At 47.6% G+C, this 18,162-nt stretch overlaps 1 protein-coding gene across 1 annotated transcript in view; it reads left to right on the forward strand.

The window, feature by feature from the left end:
* Positions 1-18,162, forward strand: part of NR2C2 (nuclear receptor subfamily 2 group C member 2) — a 418,562-nt gene that overhangs the window by 97,351 nt on the left and 303,049 nt on the right. Inside the window, exon 3 of the mRNA XM_069206302.1 lies at positions 12,710-12,913. Within this exon, the coding sequence (XP_069062403.1) occupies positions 12,710-12,913 (204 nt within the window). The remainder of the gene's footprint in view (positions 1-12,709; positions 12,914-18,162) is intronic.

Genomic DNA, 18,162 nt, shown 5'->3' on the forward strand with positions numbered 1-18,162 from the left:
TCAAAAAATGGATATTGGCGGCCATCACCCTACTGGGCAAAAAGCCGTTTTGGTCCTGATGGATTATCTGCTGAGCACAAGGTCCAAGGTGTTCTGACCACACTTTCAAAAATAGTTTATAATCGATATTCAGGAAGCGTATGTGATGATAGGTATTAGGATCTAACAGATTTTTTTCTTTTTTTCTGGAAGCTTAATACTACTGAGTCTTTGAAAGTTTTTGGAAGAGATAAAGCTTATTAAATGTCATTTAAGAGTATTATTAGAAATGTAAGTAGTTCTTCCACAAAGGCCTCATAAACTTTGGTGAAAATGCTGTTGATCAACTGACTTTAACATTCGCCACGCCTCTCCTCATTCACTATTTGGTTTGACAGAGCACTTTTCTGATTGCTGGAAAGTTGAGGTAGTAAAATAGCCGGACAGTTGCTCTTGCGTTACTGCCTGATCTTCTTCATAAATCTGTCTATAGTGACTCAGAAATATCTCCGCTAGCCTTGCGGTATTTGCCTCAGACACTCCCATAGCTGAGTCTTCTATTTGCTTGATTAGCTGCCTACTCTTCTGTCTTTTTGTCGAATATGCCAAATACTTTCCCACATGCTGACTCTCTTCACAGAGCTTCTGTTGGAAAGCTTTACTCCCAGTAATTACCTCTAGAATAAAAAAAACTCAGCTCTTGCTTTGCTCTGGTGAGCTAGTCTTGCGCTACCTGCCTACCCGACGGGCCCATTGGCTTTGGGGCTTCCCTCTTCGCAATTTCTGCAGCAGCCTGAAGACCCTGAATCTTGTGAGTCCGGACCCTGGCTAGATCAGCCTTGTAGGATATCACCTGTCTCCTAAATGCTGCCTTAAATGCCTCCCATACTGTTAAAATGGAAGTGGTGCTGGAATGAATCTAAAACAACTCTCAGAAGAACTGCTGCATTTCAGTTAGCCAAGTTTGATTGGAAAATAATGACTTATCAAATTGCCTTCTTAGCCTCTTTACCTCCCCAGCTTCCCAGATAACCTCCAACCGAAATATAGAATGGTCTGAAAAATAATTTGCCAAAGTGTCAACCTTCCCTCTTTTCACTAGCTTTGATAAGAGGAAGAAGTCTATTAGAAAGGTGGACCGAAACCTGGCGGTTTAACATGTGTTTTGTGTAAATTCAGGATCGATAAGGCGCCAGGGGTCTACCAGCGCCATATCCTGCTTGATTATATTCAAGATCCTGGCATTCCTCGGCTTAAGCTGTCCTTTATCTTTATTAGAGATGTCCGAAGACAAGTCTGGTATAAAATTAAAATCGCCACCCAGCACTAGTGGTCCCTCTGCCTGGCCAGCAAGATTGTAAATTTGCTCCAAGAGCTTCAGACTCATCCATTAGTGGACCATAATAATTGCAGAAAATCAAAACCCTCAAAGCTATCCTGGCTTTTATCCATATCCACCTACCTTTGCTATCCCTAAGAACCTCTTTTATCTCCCAGTTGAGAGTGTTAGAAAATAGTACTGCCATCCCTGCATTGCCATTCCAGCGAAAGCATAAAATAACCTGCAAATATTTTGCAGGGATGGGAACCCTCCGGGAGTTGTTTTTAAAATGAGTTTACTGTAAAAAGATTACCTCTGGGTTGAAGGAAGCAATCCATTTTAATAAAACACTACACTTTTGTTTGTTCAAGAGACCATTCCCATTGCAGGTGATCATTTGTATCTGCAATACCATTCTAACCTGCAAAGTCAAGCTTTGCCTCTTCCATCCTTGCGGAACCTCCTTAGGCTGACTGAAGTCCCCCTCAAATATCATGGAACATGCGGCATAACCGCCTACGGTTGCCAGAGTCTTTTGACATTTACACAAAACCTTCCTTAAACCACATTTGGCACTCTGCCCTTGCCCATTTTTGCCTACCACTCTACCCCTGCACCCCTCTTGCATCCCATATCTATCCACCCCCTCCAAACGCAACCCCACACCGACAGGATGGAGTGACTACCTTGCTCCCTGTCACCTCCCAACACAAAATGGGTGCTATGTTGACGCTCCCAACTGCGCTCCGAAACCTGCCCTCCCCACCTGTAAATATAGCAGTCCCCTGGATCCTTAGAAGCTGCAAGGAAAACAATGCACCATGCTATTATACAATGGATAAATTTCAATGAAGTTGGCGGAAAGAAGGAGAAGTGCCTCTGCCCTCCGTGACATCGTTGCCTTTCAGCCTACCATGTGACACACATTACCATAGGCCGACGCTCACAGCACAAAACATGCTGCAGAGCTAGCTGGAGTATGGGACTAGTGTAACAGCGAAAAAAAGGAAAAAATGCACAAAGCAGAAACAAAAAGGGGAGAGACTGCAAAACAAACAATACCTCCTACAGCACCCTAGTAGCACATCTCAAAAACTTAAAACAGCAAAAAGTAATACAATGCACCCTAGACCATCTTAACCACAAAACCATTTGAATTCTACACAAACTCCTGCTCTCTCCTCCCTCCTCCCTCATACACCCACATAGCATCCTAGAAATGAGGTGTAACATGATATTGTGCCCTATAAGTATCTTTTAATCTAGGGCCTGCTGCAGCAGGGATTGTGCTTCTTCTAAAGTGGAACAGACAGTCTTTGCCTTTGAACAACACTTTTAACTTAGAACATTTTAACTTTGAATGCTGGATGAGTGAGGCCTGAGTGCCAGCAGATTTGAACTGGCCAATTAAAGCCCATTTAGCCTCTTGTCCTGCAGACTTCTGAGGCTTCCATATTGGAAAAGATTCAGAGTTGACCCCCATCAGACACTGCAAAACTTAGTTTCTGAATTTCTTTCATAAGGATTCTTTCTTTAATGCGATAGTCCGCGAAGTTCACAATAATGGCGTGAGGACATTTGGAATTGTGGAGCTGCTGGTCTGGTACCCTATGCGCCCTCATGATGCTAAGGTCAGGGGGAGCATCTTCAAGAATATGTCATCTAATCAAAGGAGTCAACCAGATGCGGAGTACTCTCCTACTTTCCAGCATCTTCTATGCCTTTGGGGACCCCAACAAATCATAGATTAGACCTTCGGGCATAGTTCTCCAGTTCTGCAGGTTGTCTACTTTACCCTGTGAGACCATCAACGTTTTTTGTTGGCTTGCGTGCTCCTTGAACAATACTCCAAATCAGACATTGTTTGCTCGACTGCTAGCAGTCACTTGGGGATTTGCGAAACCACCTTGTCAATCTTGCCCAGTCCTAAATGAAGTGTTGCAATTTCAGCAGCATGTAAGGTTTTGATTACGCGAATCTCGGTTAAGATAGTTTCAAACAGGAGCTGGAACAAACCTAAATCTGGTATGGGGCTTGACTGGTCCTTGACAGGTCGACCAGGGCAGAGGTAGTACACCTCTCAGGCAGATGGCACTCTCCTCCCGTTTGTGTTAGGGTCTTGCCTTGCTTTACCTGTTCATGAGGCTGCACTTCTTCTATGGATGAAGCTCACTTAGCTGACGTTGAAGGGGAACCCCCTTCCGCATAATGTTTGTGTTGATTGGAAGCGGGTGGGAGCTGGGATTGAGCAGACATAGCTATATCTTGTGGCTGCTCTCGCATCGATTCTAAGAGCCCCAGCCCTGGTGGAACACCAGTCCCCTCTCCCCCAGTTTTAGAGCATTTGGTAAATAACAGGTAATCCCTTGTTCCTTTATCTGACTTATTGGATTTCTGTTGCTGTGATGAAACCAAAAAGTGGGTATCATTATTCACCCCTTCACCCATACCCCCTTCCTCCTACACACATTTATCCTGCGCAACTTCACTCGAGCATAAGGGAACCCGTGGAGGTGACTGCTGAGCCAGGGTCAATTGCAGCTGAGTGTCAGTTTTGTTGTATACGGGCAGTGATCATAGAGATGACATAGGGAGACAGTGGCCGAACAGAGAAGCCATTTTAGGTTAGTGCATTGACTGTACTGACCTATCGAGTTGTTTCTATGCAGTATATACCATCTGCCCATTGATTTGTAGCAAGTTTAACAACAAATAGTGTTGTTATAAATTTTAGAAATCAATGTAAATCTAAATGTCTGGATACACAGGGGAGGCCCATTCACTTTTAGCATCATTTTATGTTACGTCTGTTTATTCGCATGCGCCATCCAGCACAAGTTAGTTGAGGGAAGCAAGAGACCTAGGATAATGTGCTGAAAGTCTAAACACTTATAAGCTCCAAAAGGCGAGGCCTATTGGCTATGCCAATGCAAGTTCTCATTAGTTACATCAGTAAGTATAATAACTGAATTTAATTTTATATGCTGTGGTGAGACTTGTACATTCTTTGCTGGGATGAATTTGTCCTGCTCAGTTCATAGACCAGCTGAACCAGCAAATGTAAAATGCTAAAAATGCAGATTCTCATTTAGGGTTCTATGCAAAGTGAAACGAGCATTGGCAGGTCTTGATTTTCACTACATTCTGGATTTTCGAATGTTTGTTCCCTGTTCTGACCAGAATCGGCAAAAACAAAGAAAATAAATAATAATGGCATTGCGAGATGATGCATATGTGTGCATGCCTCATCATTCATGCACATGCATGTGACACAACGCTGCAACAGGCAATTTGTTACTGCATGGCTGGTCCCAATGTGATGAAGTATAATCACGTAAGTATTACCGCGGGATTGCAAGTATGCATTTAAAAAAATGGAAATGTATTTTCCAAAGTTGCAGACACCCATTTTGGAGCTATAAAAAAGTGTGCAGAATTGCGTTATCTATAGAAGAGTGATCCGTCAGCAAATTACAGCCCCAAAAAACAACTTAATTATTTGAAAGAAAAGAAAACTGTATTTGAAATGGCGGGAGCAACAAAGGATCTGAGAAGGGATTAAAAAAAGAAAGCTGAGTTGGATTGTGAGGGGCAGGAGAATCAGCAATATCTGTAATATTTATTAGTGTGGGGATCGAAATTCGAACAGTAAAAGCCATAGAAATGTAACATGAAACAAACAGATTACTTTAATCATCTGCACTCATAGTATGAACTAATTCTAAGTTTTATGTCTTTTTAGATCTCCTCTAGCTTGGTTTCATTGGTACCCTCATTTGCTTAGTTGTTATTCGTCACCTGCAGGAGGATTCTTTCCTCTTCATGTGTTTGTCTCTCCTCTGGAGCTTGAACACATTACTTGTGTTGTTCTACTGATTTTTGTAGGTGCTACATTTTTCTTTGTGTTTATGCAGTCTACCGAAGTGCATGTTTTTCACCGGGCTCCCTTGTGTACATGCTTGTTACTGGTCAGCTTCCTTTCTTTTCACGTGTTTGTCTTTCACCGGAAGAATGAACTTGTTACTTGTGTCATTCCACTGCTCATTTTTAAAGGCACTACTTTTTTCTTTGTGTAAAGCACTCTTGTGTCTGTTTCAGCAGGTTCCCTCATGTTCTTCTCCCCCCTTTGCTGTGCTTATTCTTGCTGTCACCCACCTCCGTCCCGTTGTTGCTCGTGTTTATTGCCCCACCCATGCCGCACCTTCCGTCATTCCCTGTGTTGCTTGCCCCATCCATTATTGTTTGGCCGATCTGCCTGCCCTACATCTGTTATTTTTTTTTTTTGGACCAACCACTTACCCTCCCTCCATTGTTGTTTGCGTCGCACACCCACCCTTGTTCTGTTGTTCTTTGATTCCCTCCATTATTGTTTGCCCTGCCTGCCCTTCGTTACTGTTTGAACCCTACCGTCCACTGTTCTTCCGTTGTTGTCTGTTCCGCCCTCCCTCCTTTGCTCTTTGCCTGTTGCCCCACCCATTGCTTAGCCTGCCCCCCCTCCCTCCGTTGTTGTTTGCTTTAGCCATCCGCCCTACCTCTGTTGCTGTTTGCCCCACCCACCATTCCTCTGTTGCTGTCTGTCCCAACCATTCCTTTCTGATGGATACAACTACCTGTGGATTCCTCACCTAATGAATACTCCCATGGCGCCAACATTCGACGGAAATCTTCTTCCTAGTCTCTGCACGTCGACGAGGACGTCACTCTAGCCCACGCGACGCCGTCTAACGTCATACAGGCAATAAGAGGTCCTCGACGACGTGCCGACGTCAGTTCCCTTTTTTCCGTGCATTCGAAACGGTTATCTTCGAGGGAGCAACTGTTACTTTCGTGGTTACAGTGTATTTTTGCTGCGTAGTCCTTCGCTACAGTAAGAATGTCGCAGAGAAAGTCGGGTTTTAAGCCTTGTCGTGAGTGTGGGGGCAAGATGTCAGTTACGGACCCTCACTCCGACTGCCTTTGGTGTTTGAGCTCCGACCACGACGTCGCGACTTGCGATTCATGCCAGCACATGAATCCAAAGGCCCTCAAGGAACGTGAGGCAAAGTTGTTTATGGCGAAGTCGAAAAAAGAAAAACATCACAGGAAGTCTTCTTCACCAAGGCATCGGCGTCATCGAGACTCCCGGCGCCGTAAAGAATCACGGCGCCATTCAAGCAAGGAGACTCGTTCCAGGTCTTCGGATCGGCGCCGGAGGGCTTGGGAGGTCAGTCCCACGGTCACGCCGCATCCATCGACGCCGTTGCCCTCTCCGGCGTCGCCGACTTCACCTGGACAGGCGTCGGTGATTGAAGTGGTGCAGCCTCAAGTGTTGTCTCCGGCGTCTCAGACGTCGAGGCCGGCGTCGGGGTCGCCTTCGAGACAGGCACCCCAGTATCCGGCTTTCCCCACCCCTGGAGCCGATAGTACCGCATTCCTAAATGCGATGTATACCATCTTCCAACAGATGGCTCCAGGGGGTGCTCCAGCTGGCCCTTTGGCCTTTTCTTTGGGTGATCCTGCGCCTCTACGGCCGGCACCCTTTATGCCCTTTCTCCCTTTTGGGAACGTGGGCTCGGCGCCGGTGTCGGCGCCGGTGGCTGCTCCGGTGGCTTCAGAGGGATTGGCCCCGGAGATTTCCATCCCGTCGACGTCGGGATTTCGTCCTGTGACTCCGTTGGGTCCATCCGCTCCGAGTGCTCTTTCATCGGCGCCGAAGTTACCTGTGGCGCCGGACGTGGCGTCGGTGGCTTCTGAAGATCGGCGCCGATCTTCGAATTCGGCGGAGGCATTGTCGACTCCGCGTATCGAGCATAGGCTTCATTCGAGGAGACGTGCTCTCCGTTTATTAGAGGAGCAGGAGTACCAAAGAGTCCTGGAAGAAGGAGAACTAGAGGACTCGGGTGATGGACTGCATGGTCTAGAGACGGCCAGTGGGCTGGACACTTCCACTGAGTGGGATCTTTCGTCTCCAGGGGAATACACGGAGGAGGCTGCTTCCTTTCACGCAGTGGTACGGAAGGCGGCTAGTTTTCTGGACCTGCCTTTGCCGGTGGTAGAGGCAAAACAGAACATTTTGACAGAGGTGCTACATCCGGCCTCAGCTGCGGCGGAACCACTCTTGCCGTTTAATGACGCTTTGCTGGATCCGGTGCTAGAGGTGTGGAAGAGACCAGTATCTTCCCCAGCGGTTCACAGAGCCGTAGCCAGGAGGTATCGAGCTGCACCAACTGACCCTGGCTTTCTTTCTAGGCACCCTACACCGGAGAGCTTGGTGGTGCAGGCCTCCTGTTCATCCAAATCAGCGCCTGGTTCGTTCCCGACGGTGCCTGGAGACAGGGACTCGAAGAAACTGGATGCGCAGTCCAAGAAGATTTTTTCGTCCTGCAGTCTGGCGTTGAAGGCCACCAATGCAACTTGTATCCTGGGGAGATATATTCATGCTCTTATGGATGACATTTCCTCATCATTTACGGAGCTTCCCCAGGGTCTTTTGGATGTTGTTTCAAATGCCCAGGCTGCCGCGACCCAGATTATTCAGACTGGGCTAGACACAACCGACTCGGTGGCCAGAGCGATGGGCACAACTGTGGTGGCAAGGAGACAGGCCTGGCTCCGTAACTCGGGGTTTTCTGCGGATGTGCAGTCAACCTTATTGGATCTCCCTTTTGATGGGGACAAGCTGTTTGGGGCCAAGGCAGATTCGGCCTTGGAACGTTTTAAGGAGAGCAGGGCCACAGCTAAATCATTAGGGCTCCAAGCTCCTTCTTCCTCTGCCTCTTCCAGATTTTTCAGGAGGTTTCGTGGATTTGGGCGTGGCTCTTCCTCCTCTTCCTTTCGGGGGAGATACCAGCAACCTGCTTCTTCCCATCCCTATAGATCTTTTAGAGGGAGAGGGAGGGCCCGCACCAGAGGAGCCTCTCAGCAGCACTCTGCCTCTTCCTCATCCTCTGGAGGGGTGCAGCAGGGGAAGCAGCCTTAGGCTTCCACCATTTCCCACTCACTCCTCTCCTGTAGGGGGAAGATTACAGCATTTTCTCCGCAAATGGAAGACTGTTACAACGGACACTTGGGTTCTCAGTATTGTGGGAAAAGGCTACACCCTTCCCTTTCGGGAGTTCCCGCCCCTCATCCCGCCCCGCCCATCTTATTGTTCAGAAGAACACCTCCTGTTGCTAGAACAGGAGGTTCAAGTCCTCCTTTCAAAGGGCGCGGTGGAGTTGGTCCCAGAGCAGGAAAGGGGTCGAGGTTGTTACTCAAGGTATTTCCTGATTCCCAAGAAGGATGGTCGGTTGAGACCAATCCTGGACCTGAGGATCTTGAATTGGTTCCTCAAACAGGAAAAGTTCAAGATGCTGACCCTAGCTCAGGTGCTTTTGGCGTTGAACAAGGAAGATTGGATGGTGTCTGTCGACTTGCAGGATGCTTACTTTCATATCCCGATACTCAAGTCACACAGGAAGTATCTCCGGTTTATGGTGGGATCGCAGCACTATCAGTTTGCGGTCCTTACGTTTGGTCTTACTTCAGCACCTCGAGTCTTCACGAAGGTGATGTCGGTGGTTGCGGCAGAGCTCAGAAGGAAGGGGATAGCAGTATTCCCTTACTTGGACGACTGGTTGATCAAAGCCAAGTCACCGGAGCTTGTGTCGCATCATCTGCAGTCAACGACTCAGTTGTTGTTCGACCTGGGTTTTTCGGTGAACGAGCCCAAATCTCACCTGGAGCCCTCTCAGCTCCTCCTGTTCATAGGGGCAGTACTGGATACAACATTGAGTCGAGCCTTTCCTCCGCCTCAGCGGATTCAAGATATTCAGGAATTGGTTCCAATGTTTCGAAATGGAGCGGTAGTTCCAGTCCTCAAGGTCCTTTGTCTGCTCGGTCTGTTTGCCTCCTGCATTCTGTTGGTCACGCATGCTCGCTGGCACATGAGGGCTCTTCAGTGGTGCCTCCGAAGGCAGTGGTCTCAACACAAAGGAGATCTAGAAGGTGCTGTCAAGATCTCCAGAGATGCTGCTGTGGACTTGAAGTGGTGGGTTGCGAGCAACAATCTTTCACAAGGAAAGCCGTTCGCGCAGTCGCCACCAGTGGCCACGGTCATAACGGATGCTTCCACTCTAGGGTGGGGAGCTCATCTGGGGGATCTGGAGATCAAAGGCCTTTGGTCTCCAGAGGAGCAGATGTTTCATATCAATCTGTTAGAGTTACGGGCTGTACGTCTGGCTCTCAAGGCCTTCCTCCCTTCCCTTCGTGGTCAGTCGGTACAGGTCCTGACGGACAATACTACCACGATGTGGTACATAAACAAACAGGGAGGAGTAGGGTCGTACCTTCTCTGCAGAGAAGCTCTTCGACTATGGTCCTGGGCAAAGGACCATCAGATTTGCTTGGTAGCAAATCATCTGGCCGGGGTCTTGAATGTACGTGCGGACAGTCTCAGTCGCCAATTCTCGGCCGACCACGAGTGGCGTCTCCATCCAGATCAAGTCTGTTTAATCTTCCAGATGTGGGGGTTTCCTCGGATAGATCTGTTTGCCACTCGGGAGAACGCGCATTGTCCGTTATTCTGCAGCCTCCAGTATCCGATGCAGGGAGCGTTAGGGGACGCGTTTCAAATAACCTGGTGCGGCCAGTTGCTTTACGCGTTTCCTCCCATACCCTTGATTCCTCGAGTATTGAGGAAGATTCGCCAAGACCGGGCGCTAGTCATCTTAATAGCTCCGGATTGGCCAAGGAGGGTGTGGTACTCCGACCTTCTCCAACTCTCAATGTGCCCTCCGCTCCGTCTCCCTTTCAGGGCAGACCTCCTCTCGCAGTCGCAGGGGCAGGTTTTATACCCCAACCTCCAGAGTCTGCACCTACATGCCTGGAGATTGAACAGGGCAACCTGAGTTCCTTCTCTCTCCCGCCTGATGTAGTGGATGTCATATTAGCGGCCAGGCGACACTCCACTAAATCTATCTACGCTAATAGGTGGTCTAAATTTGTTGCGTGGTGTGGAGAGAGGCAGATTGATCCCTTACATGCTCATCTATCGGACGTTTTGTCTTTTGCTCTCTCTCTAGCGCAGAAAGGTTGTGCAGTGGCTACCATTAAGGGTTATTTGTCGGCCTTGTCAGCCTTCATTTGTCTTCCAGACCAACCATCGTTATTTAAATCCCCTATTGTTATCAGATTCTTGAAAGGTCTTCTAAATAAATATCCTCCAAAACCATTCGTTATGCCGCAATGGGATTTGTCCTTGGTCCTGACTTTCCTTATGGGGTCCCCTTTTGAGCCTATGCATTCTTGCCCCTTAAGGTATTTGGTTATAAAAACAGTTTTCCTGGTAGCGATAACATCTGCAAGGAGAGTGAGTGAGTTGCAGGCCTTATCGGTAAAGCCCCCTTATACAACTTTTTATGGGGATAAGGTGGTGTTGAGGACCAAGGCTGCTTTCCTCCCGAAGGTTGTTTCACCCTTCCATTTGGCTCAGACAATTACTTTGTCCACGTTCTATCCTCCGCCTCATCCTTCTAAAGAGGAAGAAAGACTGCACCGTCTGGACCCAAAGAGGGCGTTGAGCTTCTTTATTGATAGAACAAAGGATTTCAGGCTGGAGGATCAGCTGTTCATCGGGTACGTGGGCAAGAGGAGAGGAAAGGCAGTCCACAAGAGAACACTCTCCAGGTGGGTGGTTCTTTGCATTAAAATCTGTTACTCTTTGGCAAAGAAGGACCCTCCTGAGGGCATTAGAGCTCATTCCACCAGAGCTAAGTCGGCCACTTCGGCTTTGGCCAGGGGTGTTCCTGTGGTTGACATCTGCAAGGCCGCAACTTGGTCGTCCCTTCACACTTTTGCGAAACATTACTGTTTGGACTCTGAGGTCAGAAGGGACGGCCATTTTGCACGGTCAGTGCTGCAGGATTTCTTGGTTTGACCATTTAGGCACCCGCCACCGGGCGTGGTACTGCTTTGGGACTCTATTCATTAGGTGAGGAATCCACAGGTAGTTGTATCCATCATAAGAACGAGTTACTTACCTTCGGTAACGACTTTTCTGGTGGATACATTAGCTACCTGTGGATTCCTCACGGTCCCACCCGCCTCCCCGTTGCCTTTCTGGTCTTACCAAGTAATCCTTGAGTGCGCTCCTCTTGGTCTTCAAGGTTGCAATAGACGTTGTATATATGGATACGTGTGTATATTATCTGTATATATATATATATATATATGTATATATCTTTGTGTACATACATGATTTGCATATATTTGTTCGTTATATTAAATTTACAGCTATTCATTGCAATATTGTGTATTTTACAAGGTTATGGGATGTTGCCTTGCTCTTTCATTGCATTGGGTGGTTGTTCTCATGCACGTAAAAAATGTTGGTACTGACGTCGGCACGTCGTCGAGGACCTCTTATTGCCTGTATGACGTCAGACGGCGTCGCGTGGGCTAGAGTGACGTCCTCGTCGACGTGCAGAGACTAGGAAGAAGATTTCCGTCGAATGCTGGCGCCATAGGAGTATTCATTAGGTGAGGAATCCACAGGTAGCTAATGTATCCACCAGAAAAGTCGTTACCGAAGGTAAGTAACTCGTTCGTTTGATCCGTTGTTGTTTGCCCCATCGTTCTGTTGCTTGTTGCAACACACTGCTGCCCTCTCTCTGTTGCTGTTTGCCCTATACCGTTCTGCCCACCCGCCGATGCTGTGTGCCCCACCTGCTTGCCTTCTGTTTGTTATTGCTTGCTCTGTTGCTTGGCTCCCCTCATTAAAAAAATTCTGCTGCTGTACAACATGGCTAAAACTGTAACAATGGTGAGACCTATTGGCTTTGCCTATTCTTGTTTACTTTATATTTTTATGTTTTAATCTCTATTTGTATCTCTAATGAAAAGACCATATTTACTAAATGTATGGCTCTAATGACAGAAAAATATAAGTCTGATATTTTCTGTAGCTAAAAAGTACTATATTCGTAACAGTACATTTGGAAATCAGTTTTTTTACACAAAGGGTATATTTTGAACTTGGACCATTTAAGGGACTACCACAGTGTGCACCAGTGTTCCATCTATAGCTCATAAATGGTTGATTTCTTTGCTGACTACTTAACATACCAGTCCACTACCACTTTTAATATCTGCAAAACCTCCCCACTAGACGTTGGACCATTAGGCGCTGGACTACCAACAGTAGGGCCCTCATTTAGAGTTTGGCGGATGGGGTTACTCCGTCACAAACGTGACAGATATCCCGTCCGCCGTATTAGGATTCTAGTATATCTTATGAGATGGATTCGTAATACGCATGACGGGATATCTGTCACAAACGTGTGAGGAAGTAACCCCTCTGCTAAATTCTAAATCAGGCCCTAACTCTCAGCCCACTGCACGTATTTCTTTTTTAGTAAAATATAATTGTAATTCTTTCAATATTTCTTGCAGATTGTGACAGATCAGCAGACGGGTCAGAAAATCCAAATAGTGACAACTGTGGACTCCTCCGTCTCCTCCAAGCAGCAACAGTTTATCTTGACTAGTCCAGAAGGAACTGGAACGGGAAAGGTGATACTGACATCACCAGATACTGCCAATGCCAAGCAGCTTATTTTTGCCACCACTGATAACATTGTGCCAAGCCGAATACAGGTACTTAAGTATAGTTCATGTTACATCCCCCATAAACTGATTCACTATAACTTTGAGCATTTTGCATCTTTTTCGTACAACAAGCCTGATTGACAAAGGCTTTTTCATCCTTTTTTATTAAATTTTAATTATGTTTTATTGAGTTTTAAACATAATGTATAATACATAACAGCAGTGCATCATAGGTAGCACATTACACAGTTCAAAGCATTGTGGTCATGTGGGACACAAGGGGAAGGGATGAGGCCCGCTAAATGTTCATTGTTGAACACCTGCAAGTATCATTCACTCTCATATGGAATAGGTATCCATTGGTAATATAGAAGTGACTATGCTGATTAGGGAACTATATTGACCGCTAGCTACTCACATGGAGCAGACAGAACCTGGCCCGTCGTCACATCTCGCCCGATATGTATTGGGCCCACAGTGGATAACGGATTGGAGGCTTCATCAGTATCTCCTGATATGCCCACACCTGACTCATGTTCCACATGTGCTGCATTCCCCCTCAACTCATCCAACATATTACCCCAATCTTCAAGGTCCCTCTCTGCATTCTCATCATTACCCACTTTTCGTAGGCGACATTTCTCCTCCTCTGCCCACTCAAGAAAGTCAGCTCTCCACTTAGCCAAACTTGAGGCTAGCTCAGTGTATTGCTATACGTCTGCATGCTAGTACTAAACTGCGTAAATCTGTATTTTATTTTTTTGCTTTTTGGGGGAGGGGCAGCAGTCAGTCCCAGTAAGCAAAGCAGGACCAAAGGGTCCACTACCAACCGGGTTACCCTACTTACCTCCAGATGCACCTTATCCCAGAATTTCCGAACCTGTAGGCAGTCCCATGCAGCATGTTCGAGATCTGCTGGGACCCTTCCACACCTAACGCAACCCACTGGGCGCGTCGAGTAGGCCCTATGCAAGCTCTGTGGGGTCAAATGTGGTCTGCATAAAAAGTAAAATTGCACTAATTTGAAATGGGTATTACTGGCAACTTCCCATACCTGTGCAAGGGCCCTGTGCCACTCACCATCTGTAAGGGTGTCTCCAGTGCATCATCCAAGGTGGTACATTTCTGTGTAAGATTCGTCTGTCTGTCGTTCTTTAGGTCATATGAAAGCAGGATATAATTCTCGGAAAGGAGCCAGGGTCCAGAATCAAAAGGAGGACCCAGGAGTGCTCCAGCTCCTCTGGATAGGTATTCCAAATTCCCTGTGCGGCGTGGGATATGCTCATGTATTGTAGAAACTGCCATCACAGACACACCCCGTAATGGACTTCTATCTCCTCCGTCGCCATAAAGGTGCTGTTAATGTACAGGTCACCTGCAGTACGGCAGCTCCCTACTGCCCATGGTGTGACATATTTGGAATCTCGAATATGTTGAAAGTGGCACAACCACCAGATCGGGAGGAGCTTGACGTAGAGCCACTTCACAGGACCCGCCGGACCACTCACTCCAGCGCCGGGGTCACCTTTCTAATGATCACTGGTGTCTCTGCTGGACAGCTACTTCCACACATCAAAAGCTGAGTTAGGTCCAGAGCGCTGGTGGAACTGAACAACAAGTCCTTTTCTCAGTTGGGTCCTTCATCACACCACATTGCAGCATACTGCAAAAAGCCCGTGAGATAGTAAAGGTGAAGATCTGGAAGCCCTAAGCCCCCACGGTCGAGGTTGAGTTTCATTATGTCAAGGCGGACTCTACTCCTTTTACCTGCCCAGACCAGTTTCACCAGCAGCTCATCGATGTGCTTGAACACCGAAGCCGGCAACACACAGAACGAGTTTTACATGGTGTAGAGGCAACAGTACCATCTTACCCAAAGCCACCCTACCCATAGCAGATAGTGGCAATGTAATCCAAAAGTGCACTGAGTTCTGCAGGCCTTCCAACACCCTGCCCTTATTTAGCTCATACTGAAGGTGATGGTCGTGTGCTAGCTGTAGGCCTTGCCTACCTATGAAAGCTCCACAGCTGCACTGTCAGCCAATGCTGCTAGAGGATACAGTATTGTTTTGTGATGATTAATGAGGTGCCCTGACACCCTACCGAAGTTTGCCATCAGCTGCAGAAGGTAGGGCACGGAGTGCTTCGGTTCCATTGCGTATATCAACGTATCATCTGCATACAAGGACACAATGTGGGTCCAGTCCCCTACCTGCATGCCCTGATCCCACATTTATCTTCTGAGATATGCCGCCAACCGCTCCATAGCCAGGGTCAATCCATCAATCAATCAATCAAAAAAATTTGTAGAGCGCGCTACTCACCCGTGAGGGTCTCAAGGCGCTGGGGGAGGGGAAACTAGGGGGGTAGAGGGGGGATCACTGATCGAACAACCATGTCTTGAGCTTCTTTCTGATGACCAGTAGGTCCTTGGTTTTGCAGAGGTCAGTGGGGAGGGAGTTCCAGGTTTTGGGGGCGAGGTAGGAGAAAGACCTGACTCCTGTGGTGGTGTGTTGGATGCGGGGGGACTGTGGCTAGGGCGAGTTCGGCTGATCGGAGGTTGCGTGTTGGAGTTAACTCTTTCATTGAGGTAGGTTGGGCGGGTGTTGTGGAGGGATTTGTGTGCGTGGATGAGGATCTTGAATGTGATTCTCTTGTCTATGGGGAGCCAGTGAAGGGATTTGAGGTGTGGTGAGATTAGTTCGTGGCGGGGAGGCCAAGGACGAGGCGAGCGGCTGTGTTCTGGATTCTCTGGAGTTTGCGTTTGAGTTTGATTGTGGTGCCGGCGTAGAGGGCATTACCGTAGTCCAGTCTGCTGCTGATGAGTGCGTGGGTGACCGTCTTTCTGGTTTCTAGGGGAATCCATTTGAAGGATTTTTTTTAGAGTGCGGAGTGTGTGGAAGCAGGAGGAGGCTAGAGGAGGTGAACAGGAGTGGGGACAGTGGGCAACCCTGCTGTGTGCCCCTCTCTGTATTAAAGGCATCAGAGATTTCCACACCAACACGTACTCACACTGTAAGTGCCTTGTACAGAAGTTGCACCCAGGCTACGAAGTATTCTCCAAGTCCCATCTGTCTGAGCAACTCCCATAGATACGTCCAAGATAGGGTATCAAATGCCTTCTCTATGTCCAAGGCTATCAGTGCCACCCTAAGATCTGTGTGACGTATCGGATGCATCACGTGGGATAGATGATGCAGATTCATGTGTGTGCCTTGTCCCAGCATAAAGCCACATTGGTCAGCTGGAATTAAGTGTGTAATAACTCTATGCAACTGAAGTGGCAGAATTTTTAGAAGCAATTTAACATCCACATCTGTAGGGTCCCTATCTGGTTTAGGGAGTATAGGTATTAGATTTTTCCCTCATATGGATCAGGAGTTCTACAGCTTCCCTCACCTCTAGGATCATCTCAAGGAGGGCAGGGAGCATACTAGCAAAATTTATCTGATAGGTTTGACTGGAAGCCCATCCGATCTCGGGCATTTCCCCTTTACCATGGCTCTGAGTGTCTCCCCCAGTTCCTCCAATGTGGGAGCAATTCCAAGGCCCTCTGCCTGAGCTTTGATAAGCTGGGAAAGGTTCTGTTGGGCCAGAAACTCCACCACTTCCATGGCATGAACGTGTTGTAGGGCAGTGTATACCTGTGCTAGGTGGTCCCATAGTAGCTGGGTTATAGCTGCCTGACCCACTACTGTGTTGCCATTGGGTCCTCGAAGGGCCAATATAAGTGGAGGATGGCATTCTCACTTAAGCAACCAGGCTACCATGCGTCTGACCTATCTCTCTCCCTATGCAGACGTTGCCTAAAGTCCTTGCAGACTTGACAGTATAGTCTATCCCAAAGAGTTGCTACCTTTCTGTGTGCTTCCGCTAATGATTCATCTCCCCCTCACTTCCCATAGCTTGTCTCTGCATCCCTGCAAGCCACCCTTCTGCAGCTCCCAGCTCATCCTCCAGCTTTTACCTAATACCATATGTTTTACCCAGGCTAACACCTCTAATAGCCACCTTTAATGCTCCCCATTCCGCACCCTTTGTTTGGACAGTGTGTCAATTTGTATTAAAAAAGCAAAGGAGAGCCTCTTTCGTATCAGTATTATATTCTGGGTCACTCAGTGCTTCAGGGCGCAGCCTCCACAATGGAATACAGGGTCTATGACCTCTCACTCCACACTCCAACAGCAAGGGGGCATGATCGGGAAGAAAGCATACCTGGTAGCTCACGTTCACGGTGTGAGGATACCGTCATTAGTAAGCATGAAACGATCCAGCCTGCTATGTGCTCTGTGGGTGGGGGAGTAACAAGAATATTTTCTGACTGTGGGATGCATTTTCCTCCACACATCGAGCAGTTGAAGCCTGTTCATTGTTACGAGCAACCTAGCAGTCTTGAGGTTTCATCCCCACTTGTGGCAGATGACGATCCAGCTGGCCATCTAAAATACAATTAAAATCTCCCACCCATAAGATTGGCAATCCCGCATAAGGTAGTAGCTCAGTCTCCAGTGTTTAAAAAAACTCTTAATAATCCATATTAGGGACATATACATTTAGCATGAAAAGTTCCCGTCCATCCAGCACACCATGCACCAGAACATAACTCGTAGCCAGATCAGCAGTGTGCTGTTGCATCTGGAAGGTGGTTCCAAGAGCCAGCCATATAGATACTCCTTCGGCATAAGATGAATAATTGGAAGAATACATTTGCCCTTGGCAATTTTTATGGACCTTCTGTGCCTCTGCCTCCAGTAAATTAGTTTCTTGGAGGAACACCATGTGGGCCTGTGACGTCTCAGATATGTATGGATCCCGTACCTTTTAATTAACGTATTCAGGCCTCTCAGGCTCCATGTAAGCATGCGCACTGGATCAGCCATATTCATGGGGGACCTCTCTCACATGTATTCTCCTCCTCCCCTCCCGCCCCCAGCTCCCCCTACTCACCACAACACTGCACTGCCTCTGCACAAACATTAAGAAGAACAGTGTAGTAATTAACACTCACCCATCCCGGGTAAACACTTCTGAACGTAACTAGTGCTTACCCAATCATTATAACTACCCTACCCATTTAAATCAAGAAATACAAAATTCCCTTCTGCGTCTTCGATGTTAGCCTCCATCCTCCTCGAGTGTGTTTTAAGTGCCGTTACCATGGACCCCAACTGGGCCACCTCTTCAAGCAGTTCCGCCACCTGGCCCACCGATTCCACAGATCTCTCTGCAACCTTACGCAAGTCACCTCTGAGGAGGTTCAAGTCTAGTGCTGTGGCATCCATTTTCATTTGCACTGC

The sequence above is a fragment of the Pleurodeles waltl genome, chromosome 9, assembly GCF_031143425.1.
Source record: "Pleurodeles waltl isolate 20211129_DDA chromosome 9, aPleWal1.hap1.20221129, whole genome shotgun sequence".
Taxonomy (NCBI): domain Eukaryota; kingdom Metazoa; phylum Chordata; class Amphibia; order Caudata; family Salamandridae; genus Pleurodeles; species Pleurodeles waltl.